The following is a 16,663-nucleotide window of genomic DNA, read 5'->3' on the forward strand; positions in this document are numbered from 1 at the left end:
TGGAAAGGTGACATTTTATCAAAGGCATTTGGCATCTTCCTCTCTCATGACCCTCTAGAAGCTTGAGGATGTGGGAGAGGAGGGCTGGAAGCAGAAATGGAAAAGAAGTGCTAGAACAATTATGACCTGAAGGCCAGTGGAACTGAGGTCTCCTGCAGGAACTTTTGGGGAGGCCTGGATACTTTGGAGACCAATGAGTATGGGTGGAAAGAAGAGCAGAAATGATTCAGCTCATACAGCCGTGAAAAGCAATGATCTAAATACACGAACAAATCTTTAAAGCAAAATATTAAAGTGTGGGAGCAAGTTCTACAGAACACATACAATATGATACTTTTTTTTTTTTTTTTTTTTTTTTAAGAGACAGAGTCTCACTCTATTGCCTGTGCGTCGCACAATCAGAGCTCACAGCATCCTTCAGCTCCTGGGCTCAAGCCATCTTCCCGCTTCAGCCTCCTGAGTAGCTGGGACTTTATAGGCAGGCACCACCACACCCAGCTAATTTAAAACAATTTTTTTGGCTGGGCGCAGTGGCTCACACCTATAATCCCAGCATTTTGGGAAGCTGAGGCAGGCAGATCACAAGGTCAAGAGTTTGTAGACCAGCATGGCCAATATGGTGAAATCGCATCTCTACTAAAAATACAAAAATTAACTGGGCATGGTGGCGCACACCTGTAGTCCCAGTTACTTGGGAGGCTGAGGCAGGAGAATCACTTGAACCCAGGAGGCTGATATTGCAGCAAACCGAGACTGCACCACTGCACTCCAGCCTGAGTGACAGAGCGAGACTTTGTCTCAAACAAGCGAACAATTTTTTTTTGTAGAAATAGAGTCTTGCTATGTTGCCCAGGCTGGTCTCAAACTCTGGGCCTCAAGCCATCTTCCCTCTCTGCCTCCCAAAGTGCTGGAATTACAGTCGTAAGTAACTGCATCTGGCCAACATGTTGCCATTTACATGCAGTTTAAACTCATATACATGTGTTGAAACAGTGTCATGTGTTGATGAGGGACATATACACATGTACTAAAAGTATAAACAGTTGCATGGGAATTAGTAACTTCAAATTCATAAAATTGTACTGGTTATCAGGTGAGTAGGGGACAAGTGGAAAGACGGAATGAGACCAGCTGGGTACACAAATATTGCTAATGTTATTGCTTAAGCTATGTGGTAAATACACGGGTGTTCAATTTACTATTATTTTGTACTTTCCGTGTACTTTAGCTATTTGACAATACATTTAAAAATCGAAAAGTTATCCCATAATCCCAGGCTCCAGAGGTGACCGTAGGTGGTGTTTTCCAGACTGTTCCATCTGCCTTGATTTTCTGCTAACTGGCCACCATCCTTGTCTCCTCGCGCTGCCGGTCGCTGCAGAACCCCTGCTCTGAGGGACTGCCAATTCCCAGGAAGGTGCAAGACAACTGGAGCCTCTTCTTCTCTGGGCAGGGATTTAAATGTTCTTGGGTAGCCTCGCCAGAGACCTGTGTGGCCCTGCAGTGACTTTCTTTCCAGCCACTTTCCCATGAGCTCAAAGCTTTGGATTCTGTCACTTGCAAAGGGTCAGGCCTGATCTCTTGCCCGTTCTTGAGAAGTAAGACTTCCAGCGCCCCAGGCCAGACTGTGATGACCCAGTCTGCGCCTGGCTCAGGCTCCACAGGTGGCCTTTCCTCAGCTCGGTCTACTGAGACCTCGAGCTCTTGAGCAGAAGATCGGAGAGAGAGGGGGTTGCTGAGCGGGCTCCGGGAGTCCTCCTGGCTCTGGGCGCTGGAGTTGGAAGAGAAGGGATAGAGAAACATCTACTCACCAGAATTGTAAACCGGAAAAGGGTAAAGGGTAGGTACCTAGAGAGGGCAGTTGGAATCAGGATTGGGCTGAATAGGCGTCCCCAAGTGCTACTTATATCTGCCGGGAGCACGGGTTCGAATCCGCCCCCAGGCAGCCAGCTCCTGGTTCCCTCGTCCCCTCGTGCTGTGGCGGGGCCCACTTCGGCCCTCGGATTCCCAGCACAGGCCACACAGGGCAGCAGCGCTCACCGCACGCACGGGCAGTTCGGGAGGGCTGCGCTTGGCGGAGCCAGGCCCTTCGCCAGCGCCCAGTACAAATTTGGTACTACAATTAGGAGAAACACACTGAAATCTGACAGCCCCGTCTAAGACCCGGGCGTGATGAAGTCTGCGGTAGGTGATGAATACAAGGAACAGTTTCTCTTTCCTGTCAGCAAAACGCTCTTTCCAGAGCCTGCCAGGTTTCGCCCCGGTGGCCACACCTAGGCCTGGCAGGTGCTGGTCCGAGCCCTTAGCGCCAGCAAAAGTAAGGAGGAGGAAGCAACATTCTGAAATTAGTGTGGGAAGGAGGGAGGCGAAAACAGAGGCTTAATTTTCTGCTTTCCCTTCCTTCCAGTGCCCCATCTACCAACGAGTCTCGCCGTACCCCTTGCCCTCCTTCCAGCACAGAGCTGGAGCAGCTGACTGTGTAATTCAAGTAGAAATCGAAAGATTTGGAGGCGCTGGCGGAGAAACCTGCGGAGAGCTCTCCAAGCCTGTGGCGTCCCAGGAAGACTCCGAGGGGGGCCGAGGAGGTTCTGGAGGAGGTGGGGGTGGATACCCAGGTCTGCTTCCCTGGGTGAAACAAGAACTGAAAATCTAAAAATAAAATAAAATAAAATAGAAAACACAGAGAAGCAACAAAGCGCTTCCCCTCCTCAGTTCTCCCCAGTTCACCCAAAGTTTACCAAGGCTGTTGTCTTTTCAGGAGTGGGCTTCCCGCTCCACGTAACGATGCGATTGGGCTGTCCCTCTGTCTGTCTCCTGCACGATGCCCCGCCCCGGGAGGTGTCACGTACCTCAGCTGATATAAGCCCCCGGACCCCGCGGGCTCATCTTCTCTGCTCTGGACTTGGGAGGCTCCATTTCCTGCTCCTGGAGGGAGAGGCGCTACAGAGGAGAACCCCGGCGGGTAACGAATCCCCCGCGCTTCTTTGCCCAGGCCTTCCCCAAACCTCCTCCAGTCTGCGCGGGTTCTCCTATGGGGCTGTGGTGAAGGCAAGGTGCGGCGACTGCAGCTCCCCGGGTCTGGGCGCTGCCGGAAGAGCGTCTTTCCCGCTGGGGAGATTTAGTTTGTTGACTCAGGAGCACCTCCAACGACAGCTAGCGGCGGAGGACTCGGGAGCTGGGGAGGCTCGGAATGCGGGGCGAGCTGGGGAGGAGGGAGAGACGCCGACCTAGCACAGCCTAAATCTTGCCAAACCAAGCCTGGCAACATTTCCCCACGGTTCAGGAGCACGAAGGACATCCTCCCGGGGATGAAGATAAATGGGTGTGGCCTGGGGACAAATTGGGCCAATGTCCAGTCTATTACAAGAGGCTTTGTTCCAGAGGCTTGCCTATAAGCCCCTGGCTTGGAACGTCAGTCTTGAAACTGTAACAACGGGGGCAGGCTACTAGGGCAGCCCACGAAGCCCTGTATCCCCCATACAGTGACTAACTAGAGCCCCTGTGGGTTCTGTCCGCAGTGGCTGAGACTAAGGTGTGATTCCGTTTCCCTCTTGCCTGTGTCCCGGGAGCCAGAGTTGTAGAAGCCCAAATTCAGGCTCAGGCTCAGGCTCAGGAACCAGATGTGCTGTTGATGCCAAACACTGACACACAGGTGCTTGGAGACAGAGGAAGATTTATTCCATTTGGCCAAAGCGAGAAGGCAAGAGGGCAAGATCTCTCGAATCCACCCTAACAAAAATAAGTAGCGGGGAGTTTTTATGCAACTAGGAAGGAAGGGAGGGGGACTTTCAGGGAACCTAGGGGGAAAGTCTATTTCTTAGTCTCAGATTACACCTTGAACCACTGGACTTCGGGCGTCAGCAGCTGGTCGCAATGCCCTTAAAGGCATTCATTCCTTCTGCAAAATTTTTTATGACTCTGAGGCAATATCCTCCTGCTTGACAAAGAAACGGTGCATCGAAAGTTTATAATTATATTGCTAGAAAAAGGAATATTGGGCAAAAAGCGGGTAGCTAACGTACAAACAAGCAAGGGCGTCATCAGAATTTTCATGGTTTCGTCACTAAAAATGTTGGGGTGCTGAAATCTCGAGGGTCTCGGTTGTACCAGAAGGGGATCCTTTGGCACTAATGCAGGCAGGAGGGGATGCTTGAGGGAGGATGGGGGGAACTTTTCAATAGTTTCTCCCCCTCCCCTACCAATAGCGGGTGGGAGGGCGGTGGTTTAGAGCCAAGCCTCTAGGACGTGAGAGCAGTGGCTTGAGTTTGGTCTTGCCCTGTGAGAAGGGGGCGGAGTCAGTGCCTGCCTTTGTAGGGGAAAAAGAAACCGATTCCTAATCTGTTTGTCTGATGGGAAGTGAGAGTCCCTGTGGCAGGATAACAGACAAGCAATTCAGTGTGATAACATCCTGTGTCAGAAACTTTCATTTAAATGTCACAAGAGGCGGGGCACAGTGGCTTATGCCTGTAATCCCGGCACTTTGGGAGGCCAAGGTGGGCGTATCGCGTGAGGTGGGCAGTTCACTTGAGGTCAGGAGTTCGAGACCAGCCTGGCCAACAGGGTGAAACCCCATCTCTGCAAAAAATAACAAAATTAACGGGGTGTGATGGCACATGCCTGTAATTCCAGCTACTCGGAGCCAGAAGCAGGAGAATTGCTTGAACCGCCCCCCCACCATAAAAATGTCACAAGACTTAAACTCTTTTGTTTAAGAAAATAAGCAGTTTTATTATTTCCATGTAAGAGGAAGAAGAGGAAAATGCTGTGGTTGACTCCTGGCCTGATGGTAAAAATTCACAGGTGTTTACAGCAGTCCCACTTTAACCACGGGATATGTTCCAAGACCCTAAGTTGATGCCTGAAACCAGATGCCTGAAACCATGGGTAGCACCAAACTGTGTATCTACTATGTTTTTTCCCTATACTTTCACTGTTTCGCTTAAAGAAAGCACTTAAAGAAAGGCTTTTCTTTGGCATGTCTGAATTGCCAGCATCACTACTCTGGAGATTTGAGGCCATTAAATAAAATAAGGGTTACTTGAATATAAGCAATATTAGAGTCGATCTGATAAGTAAGAAGGCTACCAAGTGACTAAGGGCTAGTAGCATATACAGGGTGAGTACACCAGACAAAGAAATGATTCATGTCCCAGGGTGAGAGGGAGTGGATGGCATGAAATTTCATTAGGCTACTCAGAATGAAACTTGAAACTTATGAATCATTTATTTCTGGAATTTTTAATTTAATATTTTTGGACGAGAGCTTATTGTGGTAACTAAAGCATGGAAAGCCAAACCAAAGACAAGGGAGGACTACTCTATACGATTAGAAAATAGAAATCATTTCCAGTATTATTGTCATGGCAAATTGAATCATATGATATACACTCTTTTATGTCTGGCTTCTGTCACTCAGCATCATTGTTTTCAGATTCATCTATGTTGTTGTGGGTACCAATAGTTCTTTCCTTTTTGTTATGGTTGAGTGGTCTTCAATTATATAGATAATGATTATTGGCTTCTTCATTCATCTGCTGATGGGCATTTGGATTGTTTCCAGTTTATAGCTTTCACAAATAAAAATGTTATGAACATTCATGTACAAGTCTTTGTATGGACATATGCCTATTTTTTTTCCTCTTGGGTAAACACTTTAGTGTGGAATGACTGGGTCAAATGGCAAGCATATGCAGAACTTCTTAAGAAACTGCCAAATTATTTTCCAAAATGGTCATACCCCTTTAGATCCCTACCAGGAGTTTATGAGGATGCCCATTCCTTCACATCTTCACCAACAACTAGTATGGTTAGTCATTTTAGCCATTCTAATAGATGAATAGATGTGTAAAACTGAAGTTTTAATAGGCATTTCCCTAATGACTAATGATGTTGAGCGTAATTCAATGTGCTTATTTGTATCCATATATCTTCTTTGGTAAATTGTCTATTCAAGTCTTTTATTCATTTTTAAATTCGGGTTTTTTAATCATTACTTTTTGAGTGTTCTGTATGTAATCTATGTCCAAGTTCTTTATCAGTTATGTAATTTGCAAATGTCTTCTTCCAGTCAGGGGCTTATATTTTCTTTTTTTTTCTTAAACTTTTATTTTAAGTTCAGGGGCACTTGTGCCGGACGTGCAGGTTTGTTACATAGGTAAATGTGTTGCCATGGTGGTTTGCTGCACAGATCATCCCATCGCCTAGATATTAAGCCCAGCATCCATTAGCACCATCCTGATGCTCTCGCTCCTTCTATTGCCCCCTCCTCTGATGGGCTGGGGCTTATATTTTCATTCTCTTAATAGTGTCTTTCAGAAAGAGAAGTTCTTAAAGTCCAATATATCATTTAGAAAAAATTTATTGTGCATCTAGGGCGGGTGCAGTGGCTCATGCCTATAAACCCAGCACTGGGAGGCTGAGGCAGGGAGATCACTTGAGGTCAGGAGTTTGAGACCAGCCCGGTCAACATGGTGAAATGCCATCTCTACTAAAATTACAAAATTTACCCAGGTGGGGTGGCGGCGGGCACCTATAATCCCAGCTACTCGAGAGGCTGAGGCAGGAGAATCGCTTGAACCCAAGAGGCGGAGATTCCAGTGACCGAAATAGCGCCACTGTACTCCAGCCTGGGCAGCAGAGGGAGACTCCATCTCAAAAAAAAAAAAAATTATTTTGTTCATCTAACGTCATCTTTAAGAATTGTTTGCCTAACCCAAGGCAAAAATATTTTATCTTATATTTTTGTCTAAAAATTTTATAGTTGAGAGGCTAAATATACAAATAAACTCTGGCCAGGACATATACAAAAATAGAACTCTGACCCACAACTATTGCAGTAACCAGCCTGGGAAGCCAAACCACAGCTTCTGTAGCAGTTGACTGGTAGTGGTCAGGACCTGGTCAATAACTGACAGCTTCCTTAATTTTTGCTCCAGATTCCAACTTAGGACCAGTCAGAGAAAGCCAAATACCTTCCCCAAACTAATCATACAGGATGTTCATTTCTGGTTAGCCTGCTTCCAGCTTCCCTATGACAACACCCTTGAATCATACCATACCTGAGCATTCCCTTTTTGCCACTATCAGTCTTTCTTTCCCCTGCCTGTCTTTGAGGCTCTGACGAATGTGGGTGATGATGGCGACTGACTCCCTCGTTATAGTGAGCTCTGAATAAACAGCCTCTGCTTGTTCTCATGCAGGCAGACTTCATTAATGTCTTTAGTTTCTTTGGAGGTTCCACCAAGATACCATCTGCACTGCCCACTGTGTGGACTCCCATTTTCAAACAGGATGGCTGCTACAGAGGCATCTTGCACCTTGCAGTGAGTGGCTTGTTGAGTTTGCACTGATGTGATAAGTCAGCACTGGCTCTGAATGTCCCTTTGTGTTGAGTTCCTCAGCTACTTATTCTCGTTTGATACCTGGGTTTTGTTATTGGTTCCCATTTATTTGGCACCCTAGGTGGAATCAGGCCATTCTCTTTCACCTTTTTTGTCTCTCTTTTGTGTGTGTTTGTGTTGTGCTGTTTAAAAGTGGTTTTGTCTGAAGAAGGAGAACGACAGGGTGGGACACAAGCATAGGTCCTATAAGCCTGTTCAAGCTCGCTTCACAGTCCAGTGAGTTTGTGGTTCTCCCTGAGCCCACGTCCATGTGAACAAATTTTATTGTGGAGTCACCAATAAAACCAGCTCAGGTTCTCCTTCCGTCTTGCGTTTTTGTCCTGAGAGCTTCACTTTGGTCCATAGGGAGTGCTCTCTCTGGTTTTCTGCCTACTCGGGGGCAAAGATTGTCTGGTCTGTGTTAGGAGGTGGCCAACTGTAAGGTTGGGGACCTGAGACGCAAAATGCACAAGAATTATACTCCTACTGATGGCCAACAGCTCTCATGGGGTCTTCTAAGTCTGCATACCCTCCTCATCTAGGAGAAACTGCTTCTTCTTTGTACAATACTAACTCATGCACCTACTTTCCTACCTTCCTAATGGCATGACTCCAAGGATGATTTAGGCCTTTACTGGCTACTTTGGGGAACATTTGACTTGAACAAAATTGTTCATTTGACATGCACCTTAGAAAAGTAGGAGTAAGATTTCTCAGGATCAATGGGGCTGCCGTTTTTTTTGTTGGTAGGCAGAGGCCTCCAGATGAAATTCTGATCAAAAATTTCTTCATTGAAAGATTCTTTGCCCAAAGCCAATGGGAAATTTGACAAACTTAAGCAACAACAAACTAGACTAATTTCCCTAGTAAATGCTTCTTTTTCTTGTCTTCCAGTTGCCTCCCTGTATCCAGCTCTCTCTCTTCCCCCTTGTCCTTCTATTAGGTTGGTGCAAGAGTAATTGCGATTTTTGCCATTACTTTCAATAATCTCTCTCCTGTACTTCAGTCAACTGCTCACTTCTCTTCCCCTTTTTCAGACCCCCTCCCTTTGCCCAATAACTCTCGTAAAACTCCAAAATTCCAGTTGCTTCTGAATATCCATCCCTCTCTTTAAGCCAGGTATGCAGGCATCTGTAGAATTTAAACCTTGGATCCGAGCTGAATTAAGAGTCATACTTAAAGGTTTCCCTAAACCCAGACAAGACCAGCAAAAATTCATAAAAGAATTTAGAATTCTTCTAGGTATATATGACGTAGGGTTACCTAACCTCTATCAATGTGTACACATGCTGGTTTCCCTAAACCCAGACAAGACCAGCAAAAATTCATAAAAGAATTTAGAATTCTTCTAGGTATATATGACATAGGGTTACCTAACCTCTATCAACGTGTACACATGCTGGTCAGAAGCTAAGGTGCTAAATCCTGGAGGGCAAAAGCTAATTGGACAGACTCAGAAAGGGACCCACAGTATCCCTCTTTCCACAGTAAATCTGAGGGTTTAAGGAAAAGGATCTAAAAAGTAAGGCAAAGTCTCCTAAAAGCCATACCCCAAACATTTATAATAAAAATCCATCGGACCATGCAAACAAAAAAATAAAGCCATCGGACTTTTTTAGGATAGACTAGGAAATACCTTCCAACACATCAGTTAAAGAAGGTGGTAAAAAGCAGCCTTTTCATCTCATTTTGTCAGTGGAGTTAATCATGAAATTGGAGACTTAATTCTAAAACAGAAATTAGAATGGAAAACAACCCCTTTTTCTGAATTGTAACACCTGGCAGAACATTTTGAAAGAGCTTTAGAACTAAAATAAGACAGGACTCGAAATAAACTTGTGGCTCACTTCCCAATCAACCACCTATTGACAAGGACACTTACAGATATTGTAAACAGAATCAAGACAAATAAAAATCCATCAGTTCAGATCAATGAGGGTGCTCAGAAGAAGGAGAAACTACCCAATAGTCTGCCTTTCCCTAAACACTCAAGATGATTTAACTATAAATACAGGTGGTGAAACTCATCAATTTCTGGATTTCTGGTAAACATGGTGCTACTCTTTCTATGTTAAACCCTGTCCCTTTTGCTCAATCTCTTCCTCTGAGTAAACATACCACACAGGTGGTAGGTCCTTCAAATAACCCACATATAAGCCACATATTTATTCCATCTCCCAGCCCTCAACTGTAGCCCTTAGTCCTTGACTGAAAATCATTCCTTCCTGCTCTTTGATACCATGCCAAATTTAATACAGACTTAATTTGCAAATGGAACTGTAATATGTGCTGATGTTTCAGAGACTTCTCTGTTGCACCTGCTCTGAATTCACCTGCTCTGAATACACCTTTGCTTTCTCTGTTATATTTGATGCCTACTCCAAATAAATATCTTAACACCAAACCTGACAGTGTAAGGGGCTAAAAATTCCACTCACATAGGACGAATAATTGGAGCAGCAAAATAATAAGCAGAACTTACTAAATTCAGACAGATCCTGTCAAACGATTACTCAAACTTCCCCAATATCCATTGAAGTGAGAAGCAAAGGAAGGACTTCAACCTACAGTTGAAGGCCTTGTATGCAAAGGTCCTCTTATATCTCCTAGTAACACTCCTGTCCTGCCAGCAAAGAAACCAAGTAGATGGAGATACTAATTTAAGACTTCAGAACCGTCAACAAAATTGTCATTTCTTTTTTCCTAGTAGTGCCTAACTCACACACCATCTGTCATCAATTCTACCTGAAGTCACTTGCTTTACTGTAGTAGAAATTTTCTCTGCCTTTTTCAGTGCACCTTTAGACAAAGACAGTCAATACTTTCCTGCCTTTGCCTTGGGAAGGACAATGGTATAACTGGACGGTCATGCTCCAGAGATTCATTGAAGCCCCTGTTTTTGTCCAAATGCTCAATCAAGAGTTAAAAGATATAAGTTTTCCCTTATGATTCAGTTCTGATACAATATAAAAACGATCTCCTACTTTGTTCAGAGAACAAGGAAGCCTATTAAAAGGATTCCATTTATTTGCTCTCACCCTTAGTAGAAAAGGGACATAAAAATTTTAAGGCTAAGTTACAATTTTACCAAAACACAATTCACTATTTGAGGTAAACTTGTCTAAGGAGGGATAAATATTTCTCCTGAAGTATATCACATGTACAACAGAGAATATAACTTTATTGCATAGTTAAAAATAATATTAAAATAAACACACATGTATTCACCCCAATTAAGAAATACATTTCTAGAAGCTAAGAAGCTTCCTGTATATTTCGCCCCTATTTCTGTCTCCCTAATTCCATCCTCTTCCTCCCCAACCAGAGGTAGCCACTATTTTGAATGTCATGTCTATTATTTCCTTACTTTTCTTTATGATACTACTACCTATATATGTCTCCCTAAATAATATACTATTTAGTTTTACCTGTTTTTGAACTTCATGTAAATGGAATCATAATAGATGTGTTCTGTGGTTTGTGTATTTTTTACAACATTGTATTCTTAGAGTTCTTTCAAAATAGTGCATATAGGCCAGGCGCAGTGGCTCACGCCTGTAATCCCAGCACTTTGGGAGGCCAAGGCAGGCAGATCACTGGTTAGGAGTTCAAGACCAGCCTGGCAAACATGGTGAAACCCATCTCTGCTAAAAATACAAAAATTAGCCGAGCATGGTGGCAGGCACCTGTAGTCCCAGATCCTCGGGAGGCTGAGGCAGGAGAATCGCTTGAACCCAGGAAGCGGAGTTTGCAGTGAGCTGAGATCGCGCCACTGCACTCCAACCCAGACAACAAGAGCTAGACTCCGTCTCAAAAAAACAAAACAAAATAGGGCCTGTTTTAGTGAAAGTGAATGTCATTTTCCATACTGAGAATGACTTTATCAACATTTATTTCCAATTTTTTTTGCTGTTTTGAACAGCAATGCTTTGAAAATTCTTGTTCATCTCTCCAGGTTATCTGCTTTTTTTTTTCTGTTTTAATCTCACAAAACACTACCAGGTTGGTTCCTTTAAACCTGTTTCAGAGTATATGAAAATAGGTTAAAACAATTTGCCCAAAGACATAAAGCTGGCAAATACTGGGAGTTTGAACTCAGGTTTTCCTCATTCCACAGCCCAAGCGATTTACTATTACAGGATGCCACCTTCCTTTTAGTGATTGCCTTGTGGCACAGCTGCATGAAATTGTGGATACTGAGGTCAATCAGGTCATAAAAAGCCTCTTTTGATCTGATTTCATGCTTATCAAGCAACCTTCTGAAATCTGGCTTCACATACTTTACACCAGGGGTCCCCAACCCCCCGGCCGTGGACCAGTACCTGTCTGTGTCCTGTTAGGAACCGGGCTGAACAGCAGAAGGTGAGTGTGGGTGAGCATTATCGCCTGAGCTTTGCCTCCTGTCATATCAGCGGTGGCATTAGGTTCTCACAGGAGCATGAACCCTATTGTGAACTGTGCATGTGAGGGATCTAGGCTGCGTGCTCCTTATGAGGATCTAATGCCTGATGATCTGAGGTAGAACAGTGCCATCTTGAAACCATCCCCTCACCAACCCCCAACCCCCGTCTGTGAAAAAATTGTCTTCCATGAAACTGATCCTGGGGACCACTACTCTGCATCTACAGGAAAGAATGAGAAGCTTCGAAATAAACGCCTGAGCTCCCCGATAGTTACATTTCCCACTGAACAGTAATCAAGTAATCACTGTGGCTCAGCTATTTCTATTTTGAGTTTGGGGTACGAAATCACCTTCCCTCAGAAGGGAACTTCGGGGTTCTAAAAAGATTAATTTTGTGGTCCTGAAATGTCTAAGACTAGGTCTTGGATACAGTTAATTTCACCAAGGACCTGCCATTCCAGTGGCAATTCTTGGCAGCTGGGGCAGGTGGCTTTTCCTGGTAACACCCCAACAAAAACTTGAGCTCTTTTGCAGGTGGCTTTTCCTGGTAACACCCCAACAAAAACTTGAGCTGTTTTGCCAATGTTTACACTGTGTACTCATGATTTATTATCTACTGGATCTCAGATCCTTTGCTCTCACTGGAGTAAACACTTTTTTTTTTTTTGGCAGCAGTGCTTGATGTCTTGTAGAGTTACTCTGGAGCAAGCTGAATAATTGCATCCTGGTGCTGAGATGTTGGGCTCAGTCTTGCCTATGCCCCTTCTCACTGAAAATGCCCCTGCTCACAGAAACACAGCTAGGATGTATATATATGATTTTTTTTTTTTTTGACAAGATGGAAACCATTTGGATTAGGAGAAGCTAACATCATTGCTATGTATCTGTTCCATAGCAACAAGACAGATTTTTAACTCAATCAGATGTGTCCCCTCCTGATATTAGGCTATAAAATAATCTGAAAATTGCCAAGGTCTCAGGGAGAGGAGAAAGACAAAACATCAAGAAAAACAATAAATATTAGCACACCCCAGAGATACTTCTGATCACAAAACTTTCTCATTGCTCCCCAGTTCCAGTCCACAAATATCAATGTAAAATTTTCTGTTTTCTGCAACTGACCTGTGAGACTCTGCCACTTTGAGAACTTGGCAGAAAGTTACTAAATACACAGCATAAAGATAACCTGTTGGTCATTTCTGTGGGAGCGGTGTGCTCCCAGCAGACTCAGTTCCTCAACTCGCCTTACAAGTTTAATTCATGTATAAATCTGACCTCCAGCTATGTGGGAATTGCATTCATCCATTTTCACACTGCTGTTAAAGACATACCTGAGACTAATTTACAAAGAAAAAGAGCTTTAATGAACTCACAGTTCCACATGGCTGGGGAGGCCTGACAATCACGACGGAAGGTGAAAGCCACGTCTTACGTGGAGGCAGGCAAGAAAGAAATGAAAGCCAAGTGAAAGAGGAAACCCTTTATGAAACCATCAGATCTCGTGAGACTTATTCACTACCACGAGAACAAAATGGGGGAACTGCCCACCATGGCTCAATTATCTCCTACTGGGTTCCTCCTACAACACCTGGGAATTATGGGAGCTACAATTCAAGATGAGATTTGGGTGGGAACACAGTCAAATCATATCACGGATAAATGAATGGACCAACCTCAGCAGGATGGCCTTAATCTGTTGATTTTCCTGCCTCTCCTATTCTTGTCCTGTTCTAATGGTTCTATCTTTCTGTTTTTCAGGAGAACATTTCAGAATAGGAATAGGCCAAGTGCTGTGAAGATGAGTCTTAGGATTGATTCGAATACAAACTTCCCAGAGTGTGTTGTAGATGCAGGAAAAATCAGCCTTGGGACTCGGCGGAGGCAGGAGATGGACCCTCGCCTGCGGGAGAAACAGAATGAAATCATCCTGCAAGCAGTATGTGCTCTGCTGAATTCTGGTGGGGGCATAATCAAGGCTGAGATTGAGAACAAGGGCTACAATTATGAAAGCCATGGAGTAGGATTGGATGTGCCTCCAAGTTTCAGAAGCCATTTAGATGAGATGCAGCAGGAAAACCACTTTTTGATTTTTGTGAAATCATGGAACACAGAGGCTGGTGTGCCACTTGCTACCTTATGCTCCAACTTGTACCACAGACAGAGAACATCCACTGATGTCATGGATTCTCAGGAAGCTCTGGCATTCCTCAAACGGAGGACTCAGACTCTTACGAATATTAATGTTTCCAATTCATTAAGTCCACAGACAGCTCAGAGTAGTGTACAAAATGAAGGTAACACAAAGGCCTTAGCTGCTGCTTTATTTGATAGAAAGCGGCTTCAGTATCTGGAAAAACTCAACTTTCCTGAGTCCAAACATGTTGAATTTGTCATGTTCTCAACAGACGTGTCGCACTGTGTTAAAGACAGACTTCCGAAGTGTGTTTCTGCGTTTGCAAATACCGAAGGAGGATATGTATTTTTTGGTGTGCACGATGGGACTTGTCAAGTGATCGGATGTGAAAAAGAGAAAACAGACCTTACGAGCTTGAGGACTTCTATTGATGGCTGTATTAAGAAGCTACCTGTCCATCATTTCTGCACACAGAGGCCTGAGATACAGTATGTCCTTAACTTCCTTGAAGTGCATGATAAGGGGACCCTTCGTGGATATGTCTGTGCAATCAAGGTGGAGCAATTCTGCTGTGCGGTGTTTGCCAAAGCGCCTAGTTCCTGGCAGGTGAAGGACAACCGTGTGAGACAATTGCCCACAAGAGAATGGACTGCTTGGATGATGGAAGCCGACCCAGGTTAGGGAGCGATATCCAAAATGGTTGTAATGTTTGCTGGCAGCAAGGCAGGGCAGATCAGAGAGGAAAGAGACATGGTATTCCTTGGAATCTGGGGAAAGAGATTTACTCTCTGAGTTGCAATTGTCTGACTTATTAATCCCTGTAGATGCAGTTCGTGGATTATTGCCCTTCCTTTTTTCTGCCATCTTAATTAGTCCTCATTCAATAGATACCCTGGCTAGTAGCCCCATTAAAGGTTGGTGCAGGGGGCTGTTTGACCTAGTTATTTCAATTTTCACGTCCTTTCTTATGTACATATTCAAGCCTCTTCTCTTATTTTTCTATTATGAGCTTGCATTTAATTAGTCAGGAAATTTCTTTTTTTCACATGTACAGATGTGTCCCCTTTAATTTACTGCCACTTTCCTCTGACTTTCCCTTCTTCTTCTTCTTTTTTTTAAATTATACTTTAAGTTCTAGGGTACATGTGCATAACGTGCAGGTTTGTGACATATGTATACTTGTGCCATGTTGGTGTGCTATACCCATCACCTCGTCAGCACCCATCAACTCGTCATTTACATGGGGGGAGGGATTCCATTGGGAGTTATACCTGACTTTCCTTTCTTAAATATTCCCCCCTTCTCACTGCCCACTTCCCTTTTTTGGACCAAAACATGACCAAATCATGGCTTTCGCTCTGTTTTCCCATTTTTTCCTTTGGGGAGCCAGTACGTGATAAGCCAGAGGATGGTTGGCGACATGCATCTACTCTGGAAAAGGAAAGCCTGAGATAAAATTAGACAAGAGAAAACCAATAGTAACTTCTTCAAAAGTCCAGAAAAAACAAGGTCCACTTCAGAATCTGCTCGGATATCTATATCCATTGGCCTTTGTATCTTCTCATCATTTTTCTTTAAAAACTAGCATTCTGAAAATATAAAAACAGGCCAGGTATGGTGGCTCAGGCCTATAATCCCAGCACTTTGGGAGTCCGAGGGGGGCAGATCACCTGAGGTCAGGAGTTCGAGACCAGCCTGGCCAACATGGTGAAACTCCGTCTCTACCAAAAATACAAAAAATTAGCTGGATGTCATGACGCACGCTTGTAATCCCAGCTACTCAGGAGGATCGCTTGAACCTGAGAGACGGAGGTTGCAGTGAGCTGAGACCATGCCACTGCACTCCAGCCTGGGCAATAGAGTGAGACTGTCTCAAAATATAAATAAATAAATAATAGAAATATAGTTTCATTTTGACATAATAAAATTAAAAAGTGTTGCTTCATGCTAGGTTTTCTCCTTCAAAAACCTCAGGAGGCTTTCCTGAGCTGACCTGAGATGTAAAGGCAATTATCTGTGGGCCGTGGCTTGAGTTGTAAGACTAGGTGAAAGACTTTGCAGCACAGTTCAGCTGTAAGTTGGGATCTGCCTTTTTGCATATTGAATCCTTGGTTCTTGTTTCCTAAGATCTTTCCAGGTGTCCTGAGATGGTCCTTGCGTTGAGTTTGTCATCTGCCACACCCCGCAGCAAGACCGTGTGCATTCATAAGAATTTGGAATGTCTGAAAGAGCTGCAGAAACGCTACTTTCCAGGTAATTGGCCATCTCTGGTTGCTTTGGAATATGTTGATTGTTCATTCATATAAAAAAATTGACTCCTACTTTATATTATATATGGAATCAATTCCAGAGGTTTAAGGACTTAAATATGAAAGCCAAACCTTTAAAACTGTCAGTAGAAAATATATATGAATAATTATATCATTGGGGTAGGAAAGGATTTCCTAAACCAGACACAAAAGGATCAAACTTAAACAAAAAGATTGATAAATGTTACTACATTAAAATTAAGAGTTGTTCCTCAAAATATACCTTAAAGAAAGTGAAAAGACTGGGCACAATGGTTCATACCTATAATCCCAGCACTTTGGGAGGGTGAGGTGTGGAATTGCTTAAGTCCAGGAGTTTGAGACCAGCCTGGGCAACATAGCAAGACCCCGTCTCTACAAAGTAGCAGCACTCTACTATGCCCGGCTAATTTTTTAACTTTTGTAGAGATGGAGTCTCCCTGTGTTGCCCAGGTTGGTT

General features: G+C 43.9%; 1 protein-coding gene and 1 long non-coding RNA gene across 3 annotated transcripts in view; one reads left to right on the forward strand and one right to left on the reverse strand.

Annotated features, from left to right (window-relative positions):
• LOC140708635 (uncharacterized) lies at positions 1-2,954 on the reverse strand. Its single transcript, XR_012088782.1, has 2 exons — positions 2,850-2,954; positions 1-2,649 (listed from the first exon to the last, which is right to left on the reverse strand). It is a non-coding gene; the product is annotated as an uncharacterized lncRNA (long non-coding RNA).
• SLFN5 (schlafen family member 5) overlaps positions 2,642-16,663 on the forward strand; it is a 26,100-nt gene continuing 12,078 nt past the window's right edge. The window contains exons 1-3 of one of the 2 annotated variants that reach the window (XM_008011048.3): positions 2,642-3,053; positions 13,540-14,591; positions 16,043-16,168. In XM_008011048.3, coding sequence (XP_008009239.3) covers positions 2,785-3,053; positions 13,540-14,591; positions 16,043-16,168 — 1,447 coding nt within the window. In that variant the 5' untranslated portion in view covers positions 2,642-2,784. The remainder of the gene's footprint in view (positions 3,054-13,539; positions 14,592-16,042; positions 16,169-16,663) is intronic. The other variant, XM_008011050.3, reaches the window with a different exon arrangement.

The sequence above is a fragment of the Chlorocebus sabaeus genome, chromosome 16, assembly GCF_047675955.1.
Source record: "Chlorocebus sabaeus isolate Y175 chromosome 16, mChlSab1.0.hap1, whole genome shotgun sequence".
Taxonomy (NCBI): domain Eukaryota; kingdom Metazoa; phylum Chordata; class Mammalia; order Primates; family Cercopithecidae; genus Chlorocebus; species Chlorocebus sabaeus.